General features: G+C 39.4%; 1 protein-coding gene across 2 annotated transcripts in view; it reads left to right on the forward strand.

Annotated features, from left to right (window-relative positions):
* The window catches only part of LOC110450192, a 107,835-nt gene that overhangs the window by 20,837 nt on the left and 73,182 nt on the right, over positions 1–13,816 (forward strand). For both annotated transcript variants that reach the window (XM_021497513.1, XM_021497520.1), the window contains exon 2: positions 1,064–1,690. In XM_021497513.1, the coding sequence (XP_021353188.1) occupies positions 1,151–1,690 (540 nt within the window). In that variant the 5' untranslated portion in view covers positions 1,064–1,150. The remainder of the gene's footprint in view (positions 1–1,063; positions 1,691–13,816) is intronic.

Raw genomic sequence — 13,816 nt, forward strand, 5'->3', positions numbered from 1 at the left:
GCAGGCTATGTCCTTGCTCACTCCTTCACTAACTTGTTTCCTAAGAGGATTGTTACTGTATACCAGTATACACTTAGACTATAACCACAATATTATGTACATATCTCATAACATTCTTTGGTGTTGTTGTTGTTATCAGAGGTCGACAACAAGGAGAGTAAGACCTTGTCTCATCCTGAATATATTTACAGCCGAAGACTGATATGACAACCATATACTGCACGTGCATGGTCATTACAGACTACGTACAAGGAATATTATTCTATGTGAAGACTTACTGTATGTAAGTTTTTACAATGGTAGTTTCAAGAATGATAGATGTCATGCATAGAAGAATGTGTCCTCAAGGGAAACGTTTCCATACCTGAAATTTATGTAGTAATGACAACTATACATTATCAGTCATTGGTACTAAAACTGGTCCGGTTGTTCGTTGTAACGTCACAAGCTGCATGACGTCAAAACTCTCATGAATGATTTTGAAACTGTTTCATTGATGAACAAAATATTTCACATTGTCGATGTGTAACAGGGAATTGTAAAACACACTAATGCGGAATGAATACTTTAAATATTCTTATCAATGTCCCCCCTCAACAATATCTCCATTTAATTCACATATAAAACACCTGTTTCAGTATGTGGGTCGGTCTGATAGATACCAGTATAACCGACCCTGAACACAAGTGCGTACTTGAGTGGATATGACTTACAAATGTACTAGTTCCCGTATATCTGGAACAGAACGGCGTTTATAATAGTAAACCACAACACAACACGTCCGGAGACAACGTCCGGAGACAACGTTCGTGTTGGTTTGATAATTACAAACACAATGCTTAAAATATCGTTTGGATCTATTTCAGTGTGACGTCACGTAAACAGACCCATTCTCTATGAGTTAAACATGGCGTCTTTGGAACTTTTTAAACTATTTACATGCCAGCTTCGATTAACAAATACAAGTGATTATCAGTTATTTGTGTGTCGTTGTTCCGATTTATCCCAACGTCTTGATCTGTGACACGGCATTTATTTGTTTTGTTTTGTTTTTTACTTTCAGGATTCAGTCATTATTCATCACAGCCAAAGAGCGATGTTGTTCAATGTTCCTTGCTGTAACCGGATGTGGATTTAACACAATTATACCATGGCGCATGCGTGTGATGAACAGCGGATGTCGTGCCAGAACAGCTACAATGTGTCATTTCAAACTCCCGGTCTATACTCACCGAGTCTGAAGGATGTGCATTCGTTTAGGAATCTCAGTCTGAGCTATGAATTTCCAAACTTCGGAGATTTTTCTACTGTTAAGACCTTTAAAGACAAAATGGCATACAATGCTGCAAATTCAAGACGAGGCTCTGGGCCTGTGGCAAGCGCATGGGTTGACCCACTGGCGTCAAGTGCGAATCCAATCATACAGCAGACTCATCCCAGCACGCCAAAAACTAGCACTCCATTACCAGGGAGGACTGCAACCTCTAAACGACTGGCAGTTCGTTTCCAAAACAGCAGTTGTGTGACGTCATCCGATGACCCAGTTATGACGTTCCTGCTGAAAATTTTACATCAGCTAGAGGAAGACAGAGAAGAGGAAATGGTCCAAAGAAAGAAAGAACGTCGGCAATGGAGGGAGAAATGGAGACTGAGACAACTTACTGGTCGAGGGTCGGACACAGACTCGGATGTAAGTATTGTTTATGATTGAATCCATATTCTTATATGTATCCCCCGCTTTCACCGAAACGGGGGATATTAATATGGGTCCGTCCGTCCGTCCGTCTGTCTGTCACGGTTCGTTTCCGTGCAATAACTACAACAAATGTTAACCGATTATCTTCAAACTTGGTCACAGGGTTAAATGCCTTAAGGGTTCGGCCAAGTTCGATGACCACTTTCAAGGGACCCCATTTGGCGGAGTTATGGCCCCTTGAATAATGAAACGTCATTATCCTTCAAACTTCGTCACAGGGTTAAATGCCTTAAGGGCTCGGCCAAGTTCGATGACCATTTTCAGCGGACTCCATTTGGCGGAGTTATGGCCCCTTGAATAACGAAAAACGTAACTATCTGCTGGGTTTTGTTTCTGTGCAATAACTATAACAAATGTTATGATGAACATTGTTATATAGGGATATTAGGGGACTGCGAATTCAACCGCATCGGTTTCGTTGCCATAGCTATCACACGGAGGCTTCTGATTGGCCAAAATTGAGATATTGTTAGATTTTGATGAAAATTTGTATATAGGGACATTAGGGGATTACGAATAAGACCGCATTTGTTGCGTTACCATAGCAACCACACGGAGGCTTCTGATTGGTCGAGATTTGGATATTCTTCGATTTTGATGAAAATTGGTATATAGGGATATTAAGGGACTGAAAATTAAACCGCATATGTTTCGTTGCCATAGCAACCACACAAAGGCTTCTGATTGGTGGATTGTTCGATTTTGATGAAAATTGGTATCTGGTGATATATTGGGATTGCGAATTCAACCGCATATGTTTCATTGTCATAGCAACCAAATGGAGGCGCTTCTGATTGGTCGAAATTTAGAATTTTTTTTTGCTTTTATGAAAATTGGTATATACGGATATTAGGGGACTGCGAATAAAACTGCATAAGTTTCGTTACCATTGCAACCACACGGAGGCTTCTGATTGGTCGCAATTTAGATATTGTTTGATAACGATGAAAATTGGTATATAGGGGTATTAGGGGACTGCAAATTCAATCGCATACGTGCCGTTGCCATAGCAACTACACAGATTGGTTACAATTTAGAAATTGCTCAATTTAGTATGTACATTGTAGGTGTACTATGGCAATGCGATCCTTTTCTGATGCATCTGTGCGACTATGGGGGCAGTTTGGGGGACATCTGTAATGGTCCCCCATTACAATAAGTACTTCTTGCTGTAGATATTGTTAAGATGTTTTAACCAAATTCCTTATGCACATTCAACTCATGCTCAGTTTGCCAACCGATGTGATTTGTGCATATTTACGGATAATCAATGAGGTATAGGGCTTTTTTCTTCAAGTTTCAAGCTATACGTTATGTCTCAACAGCACGATACTCACATGTTTAAACCTAACCTCAATAATGTTAACCTACAATATGTCCTGCAACCGGGGGATATAAATTCCACGAATTTGCTTGTTGTTCTAGTATTCCGTTGTTATGGATGTTTATAAGAAACAGTAGAATTTCAATGTTGCCACATTCCTGCAATGGTCAGTGGTATCCAACATTGCCACGACTATATAGCGACATTGTCCAGCAATACTATATTTAATGAATAGTTTTATGCTTAAATTGGTCAGGTCATGAGGTGATAATTCCAGTTGGACTTGTGTAAATTAAAAAGATGGTTTCTACTTATATTTATAGTAATTATTTAAAGCATCGTTATTTAAACACCAAGTGTCATCGATCCCCATTTTTAAACTGTTCCGAAAGGTTCACTGACGATAGGTCCAGCCAGTACTTACTCATGGCTTTACTTCCTTGCTTTTAATGCAAAACAACACTTAGTTCATTTCAGTATTTATTACGATACATAGATGTTGGGGTTTTGTTAATAACGTGACGTCATACTGGAATGGTTTCCATTTGACGTGTGTCGTCTGAAGGAACGGGTATCCATGGAAACACGACATTGTTCCCGCAAAAAATGGCTGTTATATCGTTTGGTAAACCACATCGTTTGGCTTTATTGGGGGCGAAAGATACGACCGATTATACAGTTTTCTGTGTTGTTTAGCACATACACATACGTATTTAGATATATCTATTGAACATGTAGAATGGCTTGAAACACATTTCATTTTAAACATGCACTTAAATTCTTTACTGGTGCCACATTCTGAACGTTTACGTCATCAAAACGCCATGATCGTAGTATTGTTTGTCACCACCGTCTTTCTATTATTGTTTTCCCATACCATTATGAATATATAGGCGATAGTTGGAGCTTACGAATGTTAACAAGACGAACGAACTTGTAATGGCTCCCTTCTTTAATCCATGTATTATGGCCCTACTGCCCACTTATATATGACGTAAGAGTCCAGTGAGCGTCAACACATTGACATATAAATATACCCCAACTCAACGTCGATAGAAAAAGAAAATAGAAACTTAAGAGACTGAAAAGACGACAGACAATTGTTAACCGATCCATTGATAGAATATCGATCTAACCCGGATTTACTCATCAGTGCGTTGCCCTAAATAAAATGTTCTATATAGAAACAACCCTTCACCTCGATATATCGGTTTAAAATGCTGTATTTGAAAATTTGCTTGATAGGTTAACAACATTATAATCCAAGAAAACGTTTTAGCAAAATTTAGATGTCTGAACGAAAGTTTAAGCTAGAATTGTACTGCCGAGATTCTCAGACTTTGTAGAAATATTTATGTAAGGCTCAATGGGAGACAACTCGTACTGATAATCTTGAGGACTAAATTACTTCCCTGAAGAGCTCAGGATACACAACTCGCAATTTTGTGAAATAAAACGTGGATATTGTTGATCAGTGGCGGCTGTATATAACACAGGGACCTGGAAGTAAGTTACATATGTGTACAACCTGAAAATTAGGGGTCAAGATGAACAAATGTTATCCCCTTATGACGGTACAGTACATACACATGCTGTAACTAATTCACCGGACCCTGTGACTTTTAGGTACTACATAGCATAGTCTGAGATGCAAATGAGCTAAAGTAGAATGGCTATTGATGAAAGTGTCACATGATTTAATACCGATGCATGACCATTCAATGTACCCGCTAAGTCGTGTGACGTGTAAGACATTCTTTTATCATCGAACCATTCCAAATTAAAAAATAAAAGAAAAAGAAAACAACGAACAAAAAAAATACATTTTTTTTTTTTACCAAAAACAGGAATGAGATTTTTTTAATGCGACTTTTAAAGTATGAAAAAAATCATTACCTGTTTGGTATGTTTGCATGTTTCTATATGGATTGTCTCCCTTAGTACTCGGTATTGGGGGACTAATGAACAGTGCCAGACATTATGTCAAACGAGAAAAACATGCAAATATACTTGTGGCAGGAGACAGGACGCAGGAACTAGGTAATTGATCGCCAAATTTGACGAAGGGTTAGGTTTGGATTTTCAAAAAGAAAAATCAAGAATAGCATCATATATGTGACTGACGCAGTAGAATGTTTACCTAGCGTGGTATGCTAAAGATATATTTGTCTTCGAACTCAAATTCAGTTGAGTTAAGTTTTCACTGGCTTAGAGTAACCTCCTCTGTCAAGTTATTTACCTTAAAAGTTCAATCATAATTTCATAGACTTTGCGGTCCACAAATTGGACTCTTGTTGTGGAGCTGACCGCTTAATAAGGTAATAGGATTCTGTCACCATTTCTCAGTAAAATTTCTTCAAATTTTGTAGGTTGTCAGAATTTTAAGGATTTTAAATGGAAATTTATATTAAAAGGAGTTAATTTTGAAAAAAAAAGAAAGACAAAATAATGTCAATAAAAATGATACTGCCATAGATTCGTATTGCATTAATGTATATCAATTTAATAAATGCTGAAATTGTGTAAAATAAATTATCTATAAACGATTAAAAATGACATTTAATATTAAAACCATATACACATAGTAATTACATGTAAGAGTTATCTTTCTTGAAAAATTTCACAATACATGTAGCCAGTTTCCTGGAGTACAGAATGATGGACACATTTGACTCATTTATTAAAAAAAACAAAAAACACTGAATTAATGCCTGGATTGCTTTGAGATACTTTAATATTGAGAGAACACGCTGTTCTGTCAATAATAAGCATTCAACATTCATCACAACTCTAGACTCATTAGTATATGCGGAAATTGTGATACTGTCTCCCTACATTGGATTTTCAACTAGGGATGTACTTCCTATTTCCGTTTATCAATACACTCCTATGACCTTAACGTACTTATAATTGGTAATGTGAACACATGGCACTTGGTCATGAGTTCGACCCCTTTAGTTGTCTGTATTCTATTTTTAATTTTTAATTTTAACTTTTAAACATGCACCTGAACTTGTGCTGTTCATGGAATACTTCTTTTTCAAAAAAGGTCTTCAGCATTTTTTCTCTCACAAAAGTGACAGTGGTAATAATCTAGTTTAACTTGTTGGTAGCCTTTGACCAGCTGTATACTGCTGTATGCGGTACTTATCGATGAATCACGACCCTCCGAGCTAATCCCGGTAGATTATACTGATTAAAATTACCGGAGCGTAATTTATAAACAAACTCGTCGGAGCGTGCTCACCTGTGTACGGGTCCTAGTGAAAGGTAATTAGTTTATTAGGTACAAAGGCTGGCGTTACGAGCCCGGCCCCGTCACTGATTGGACTGTATCCACTAAGTCACTTGTAATTATCAGTAAGTAACTCAAGGTTATATTACCAGTACTAACTAGTACGGTGTCGACTTTACTGTGACTAAATCTGTTTGTACCGCATCTGGAAAGTGTTAGCGGATCTTACCCATTCCGTAGCCTCATACAAAAAGGTAAATATTGTTGATTTCTTATTTTTTATAATTTATGCATTGATCATGATATATTTATCTCATTTATTTTTACGATTAACACGTTGAATTTAACACACAGAAACATTTTCACAATCGAATCGAATTTCTGAAGGAAGTGGCCGACATTTCGAAACTTTACTCTCCTTATTTTTTTGAGCTTTGAAAGATGTCTTCTTGATTCATCATGGTACTTCTCCCCTTGACCACGGACTTAGATAACAAACTAATATAATTCCGTGCCTTGACTTATAACGTTATTACCCCCTACCTTTGATTAATCCAGTTATTACCCCTCCACGTATTTATCACATTATTACCCCATCCCAAGATATGGGGGGGGGGGGGATCCTACATATGAAGCGTTCTCAAAATAGAAGCATGCTAAGTTTATTGCATGATACGTCTTGTGTACCCAACAGTGCTAACGACTTCTCTGTAAAACAGAAGTTCGAAATAAATAAACAAAATATGCGGATGTCATTGAATTGTAATTAACGGACATATAAAAATGCAAAGTCGCTTAACTAATGCAACTATTATATTTACGTGTCATTAATGTATATAAATGACACAGCTGATCCAGCTTTAACAAGGCGTTATTACAAAGCGCACACATTAGTACTCCTGACCAGTGTCATTTTGAAAATAGGAGTTAATTAAGGAATATGTAAACTACTTAATCTGTTAAACTATTCTGCCCAGGTGGTTAAAAATGTAAGGTTTGCATTGATATAATCCGTTTAGACGGACACAGCTCTACAGAGTATTACGGACAGTGGTCAGGGACAATGGTCAGACATGTCTGGACTATCGCAGTGGGAGAACAGTGGACAAAGGAATCATATTAATAACGGACAGGTAGAGATTATAAAATGTACTTATCACACGGACTGACACAGTATTAGACAACCCGCGGGTGTTAACAAAACAAATCTAATGAAGGAAAAACATAAGTAGTGGGACAGTGATGCTTATCTAATGTTACTGGGTCAGCCGGTCAGTGGAGGGACATCTCCAGGTCTACCCATTTGTTTGTTTGTTTTGTTTGTTTATGTTTAACGGCCCATCGACGGCTGTGGTCATTTAGGGCCATGGTGATTTATTTATTTATCTAATTTTTTAACAAACATGTGAATAGCGAAGATAAAATCAGATAAAATGGTTCATTTTAAAAGTATTCGCATTGTATGTGTAGATAAATAAAGATAGTAAAAGGGGGTTAAAATAATAAAAGAGATAACGAATAGATGATATGGAATATGCGATATATATATAACGTCAAAAATGATAAGGTGGGTTAAAAGACATCAGAGTCTATAAAATAGACCGATGTCTTTCAAATAGTTAAATAATGCCTTCGAATCCACGGAACTGAAAAGTGTTTTCATATCCGGGACTCGGAAGTAGTTATCACGAATGTGTTTAAAATCGGAACATTCTATTAAAAAATGCTCCACTGTAAATGGAGTGTCACATGCGTGGCATGAAGGTATATCTTCTCGTTTTAAAAGGTACGAATGAGTAGGATATGTGTGCCCAGTGCGGAGCCGAGCGAGGACAACTTCCTCTCTACGATCTTTCCGACTGGGAATAGATGTTTTAAGTTTCGGTTGTATCTTAAAAAGTTTGTTGTTGGTCTCCAGAGACCAGCGTTTCTGCCATTCATTTTGAATGGCTGTACGAATAGTAGGTTTAAAATCTGTGTATGGTAGTTTGATATTTGTTTGTTCGAGATTCAATGCATTTTTTGCTTCCCTGTCAGCAAATTCGTTGCCTTTTATTCCGACATGGCTCGGAATCCATAGTAAAGTTATTTTAGACTTTTTTAATATACGAGATATTCGAAGAGCAAGGTTTTGTACGATTGTGTTTTTAGGATCTCGTAACTGTAAACTCTGTAGGACAGATAGAGAGTCTGAACAAATAATTGCCTTTTTAATGCGGTGTTCATCGATATGGTCGAGGGCCAAACCAATGGCGCATGCTTCAGCAGAAAAGATGGAGGCGCCGTCTGGTAGTCGGACTGAAGTGCAAGTATTGGCAGTACAGCAGGCTGCTGCCACTTTCTCACCTTCTTTGGAGCCATCGGTGTAAAGTTGTGTATGAGAAGGGTAATTCGAAATGCATTCCCGAAAGGAGGATTTGTGTTCTTCGGGCATAACACTTGATTTCCCTCGCTCATGTAATGTAAAGTTAAAATCGGGGGTTTGAATGGTCCACGGAGGAACATCAGATATGTTAAATTCAGCTATGTCCGTCAATTTTATGTTGAGTTCTTGCAGGAAATTCAAAATTCGGATACCAAATGTTGGCAGAAGTTTTTGGTTTTGCGTAAATATGTTTTGGTATTTGGGGTTGAATACTTGGTTGAAAGCAGGATTTTTAGGGTTTGATTTTAATTGAGTTGCAAATTGTAATGAAAGTTTTATTCTTCTGTCATAAAGGGATGGTTCATTTGCTTCCACGTACAGGCTTTTTACAGGTGTTGTTCGAAAAGCTCCCAGGGCAAGACGTAGCCCTTGGTTATGGATTGGATCTAGCATCTGAAGGTACGAACTGCGCGCTGACCCGTATACCATAGAACCATAATCCAGTTTTGTTCGAATAAGTGATCTGTATAGGCGCAAAAGCATTTCACGATCCGCTCCCCAATCAGTATGAGAAAGGACTCGTATAATGTTTAACGCCTTGGAACACTTATCCTTCAGATACTTTATATGTGGTATGAAAGAGAGTTTCGAATCAAAAATGAGGCCGAGAAATTTAGTCTGTTCAACAACAGGAATTCTAGTGCCATCGAGTGTTAGATTTGGGTCATTGTGTGCTTTTCGTTTTTGACAGAAATGCATGCACACAGTTTTGGATTTAGAGAATTTGAAGCCGTTTTCGTCTGCCCAATTTTGTAGTTTGTTTAAACTCTGTTGAAGTTGTCGTTCTATCGTGTGCATGTTCTTAGATCTGTAACAGATCAAGAAGTCATCCACAAATAACGACCCTTCTGTTGATTGACCAAGACATTTGACTATATCATTGATTTTAAGACCAAACAGTGTGACTGATAGGATTCCACCCTGTGGGACTCCCATTTCCTGTTTAGACGTTTCAGAAAAAGTTGAACCAACACGGACTTTGAAGTGTCTATCTGATAGGTAATTAGATATAAAATTGGGAAGGTTTCCACGTACGCCAAGGTCGTGAAGATCTTTCATGATGCCATACTGCCATGTAGTATCATAGGCCTTCTCAAGATCGAAGAACACAGCGACAAGGTGTTCTTTCTTGGCGAAAGCCTCTCGAATGAACGTCTCTAATCTGATGAGATGGTCATTTGTCCCTCTTCTATTTCTAAAGCCACTTTGAAGAGGGGATATTATATCGTTGGCCTCAAGAAACCAAACCAGTCTAGTGTTTATCATTCGTTCTAAAGTTTTACATACACAACTAGTCAGAGAGATAGGACGATAGTTGTTTGGGTCAGTAGCATCCTTTCCCGGTTTTGGGATAGGTATAATTGTGGAGTTCTTCCACGAATCGGGAATCTTTCCGGAAGCGTAAACTTGGTTGAATATGTAAAGAAGGCATGTTAGTGAAGAGTCCGGTAAGTGCTTTAGAAATTGATATGGAATATCATCAGGACCTGAAGCAGTGTCCTGTGATTTTCTAAGCGAATCAACAAGTTCTGGTAGGGTAAATTGTTCATTATAACTTTCTTTGTTTGATGATTTGAAATTGAGCCGTTTCTTTTCTCTCTTTTTTTTCAAAGACTGGAATTTTTGGGAGTGGTTTAAAGGGGATGAGTTTTTAGCTATGTTTTTTGCAAATGCATCAGCAATTTCAGTTATAGACGAGAAAATTTTGTTTTTATTAATGAGGTGGGAGGATGTTGCCTTTTTCTTTTTCCCACTTATTTTCCGAATCATATCCCATACTTTTTTTGAGGACGTGTTTGATGATATCTTGGATACATATTCTCTCCAGCTGTTTCTTTTGTCAATTTTAATTGATCGCCGAGCCTTTGCCCGCCAAATTTTAAATTCACTGTAGTTTGAAGCAGTTGGGCAATTGAAGTAGCGTCTTAGAGCAGCTGCCCGATTACTGCGTGTTTTAAAAGATTCTTCAGATAAAAGGAACTTCGTAGGTTTTGGAGCGGATTTTGGAATTGTCTTTTGGGCAATAGAAGTGAGTGTTTCAGTAAAAGTTTTGATAGGGTCGTCGAGGTTAGTAAAATTGTCTATGGTTAGTTTTTCAATGCACATGTGTTGGAATTGGGCCCAATCTGCTTTGTGCATATTCCATCGAGGTAGAGGATCATCAAGAGGAGTCCCAATATTCTGAAGAAAAATTGGGAAGTGGTCACTCCCACAAAGATCATCATTTACCCTCCAGTCATAGTCAAGTAAAATGGATGGATGGCATAATGATAGATCAATGTGGGTACGAGAGCCTGTAGCAGGGTGTAAATAAGTAGGGGTATTGTTGTTAAAAAGGCACAAGTTGTTTTTATCTATAAATTCCTCAATACGTCTTCCTCTCTCGTCTGTGTTGGGAGAGCCCCACAGGCTATTATGACCATTAAAATCACCGAGGATTATGAATGGTGTTGGGAGCTGGGAGACGAGATTATTGAGTTGCTCACAAGTGAAAACAATACTCGGAGGGAGATAAATTGAACAGACGGTTATTTGTCTGTGTAATGTTGCACAGACAGCAACAGCCTGTAAATTTGTGTTTAACTTGATCATTCTGTGAGGAATATTTTTATGGACAGCTACCGCTGCGCCACCTGCTGCTCTGCTAACTACAGTTGGAATGTTAGTGTAGAGTGAGAAATTTCTAAGCGTGATTGGGTTTTTGAGCATGATTTCTTGTAGACAAAAAATGGCGGGTCTAAATTCTTTTGATAGATTCTGAAATTCTTCTATATTTGCCTTTAATCCGCGGATGTTCCATTGGATAATTGTATTATTTATCTTTTGCTATTTTGGCTGGATTTCGATGGAGTCGAAGCACGAAGCGCTGAGGCATTCGTCTCCATCTCATCATCGAAATCTAGTAGGACATTGAACCGGTTTGTCGGGTCCTCTGATCCTTTGCCAAAGGTGACATTCAGATCCGGTCCTTCAGATTTGCCCCTCGCTATTCTAATTTTTTTCCTAGGTCTGTTGGTAGGTGATGTTGCCTCTGGTCTCAGTTGGGATCGAGGAACAGATGTGAGTGAGCGAGATCGCTGCGAACGCACATGTGCCCTAGATGGGCCAACCTTTGAAGGGTTTTCTCCTGAAGTGGAAGGTGTTTTTGATGGTGGTGCTGGTTTTGATTGTGGTGCTGGTTTTGATTGTGGTGCAGGTTTTGATGAAGATGCTGGTTTTGATGAAGATGCTGGTTTTGATGGTGATGCTGCTTTTGACTGTTTGTTGTTTTTGGTTGGTTTTCGTATAGACGTGAAACGAGATGGGTCTCCCGTGAGGATTTTCAAGTTATCTTGGCCAGACATGTCTGGGACTTGTGAGCCCCAGGCAGGTATGTCTGCAGATACTTGAACTGAAGCATCCTTGACTGCGACACTGTCAACCGGCGACCGGACTTTCGTCACTTGTGCATATGAGGGAGCAGCCACGTCCGTGCTCTCCACTATCCTCCTAGCCTCGGGGAAGGAGACATTTCGGGTAAATTTGACCCGCAATATCTCTCTCTCGCGATTCCAGGCAGGACAGTCTCGAGACGAAGCAGCATGCTTTCCCTCACAATTAACACAACGCAGGTTGGCAATATCACAGTCGCTTTGGTCCTCATGACCTTCACGACCACAGTACTGGCAAACGGTCTTCCGCCTACATCTTTTTTCATGATGTCCGTACTTCTGGCAGTTACGGCATCTTAATGGATTAGGGATGTAGACGGAGACACTGCACCTTTGGTAACCAATCACTACGGCCGAAGGTAGTGATGGGGTAGCAAAGGTCAGTACAAATGTGTCTGTTGGAACCAACTTGTTGTTCTTCTTGGACAAAATCCGTCGCACCTCAGAGACTGGGATCTCCTCCTCCTGGAAGTACTCCAGTATGGCGGCATCAGCGTCATTACGCAGGGCGGGGCATCTGATTACCCCCTTGCTGCTGTTTAGTGATGGATGTGCTTTCACTATAACACTGATACCTCCAAAACTGGTGGTACCCAGTAGGTTAATCGCCTGTTGTTTGCGAAAAACTTCGATTAGGAGATCGCCAGATCCCAAAGGTTTGACGGACTTTACGTCCCCAGCTATTCCTTTTATACCCTTCCTCAACAGAAGAGGAGACAATGTTGCTGCAGTTTTTCCACTAGTGGTTGACGACATGATGATGAATTGTGGGAATGTGGTAGTTGTAGGGTGTTTTTCTGTGTTTTTTTCATTACCCATGTATGTTTATTAATTAGTTCACTGTCTGTGTCCCCGCCCGCCCCGGAGCCCAACAAGGGGACACTAATATCAGCGCGGATATCCAGCGCCAAAGTGTCAGGGATACACAAAGTAGTATACTCGTAAAAGTATACATAACGAGTATATATATTACCCGGAAGAGCATACTCTCGCGATTGACCCTAAGCCACCGCCTTCATGGAAGTATGTAAACCAAGGGCTCGGCGTGACCAGCCGATTGGTGATAGAGGGCCCACACCACCTCTCGACTACCCAGAGTCCGAAGCCAAAGTAGTATGTTGCAGAAAGTCGGATCATGTCTCCCTCTAATCCAGAGTTCATCAGTGATTCCGACCCCTGCTCAACCACCAGGATCTTCTTCCCCCAGGAATACGAGACGCAACCCACGGCAAACAGGTTGGCTCAAATTGGAGCTACTGTGAAAGCCTTCTGCTACGTTGATGCCCAGCGCGTGATAATCACACCCCCGAAATGATCGCATACGCACTGAGCACCAATGTACCCAGCCTCGGGACGTGGACCCAGCTTTCTACCCAAGGCAGTGGTCAAATGTTGCGGGAAGTCATGACAAATTGAGTAAATGTTGAACGTCTATGTACATAGATATTTACAGTTAATTATTTTAATGTATGTAAGAGTAACTATTAAATGTTGTATCTGTGTGAAGGTTTACCTTCAAACGAGGCTGTTGTATATACAGTATATATATGGTAGGTTATACTTGATTTATATGACTGATAATACATTTTGGAAACAGAAATGCAAGCAATAAGAACTCGCAGATACAGTTTATGTATAGTACAAT

This window comes from Mizuhopecten yessoensis, unplaced genomic scaffold (assembly GCF_002113885.1).
Source record: "Mizuhopecten yessoensis strain PY_sf001 unplaced genomic scaffold, ASM211388v2 scaffold523, whole genome shotgun sequence".
Lineage (NCBI taxonomy): Eukaryota > Metazoa > Mollusca > Bivalvia > Pectinida > Pectinidae > Mizuhopecten > Mizuhopecten yessoensis.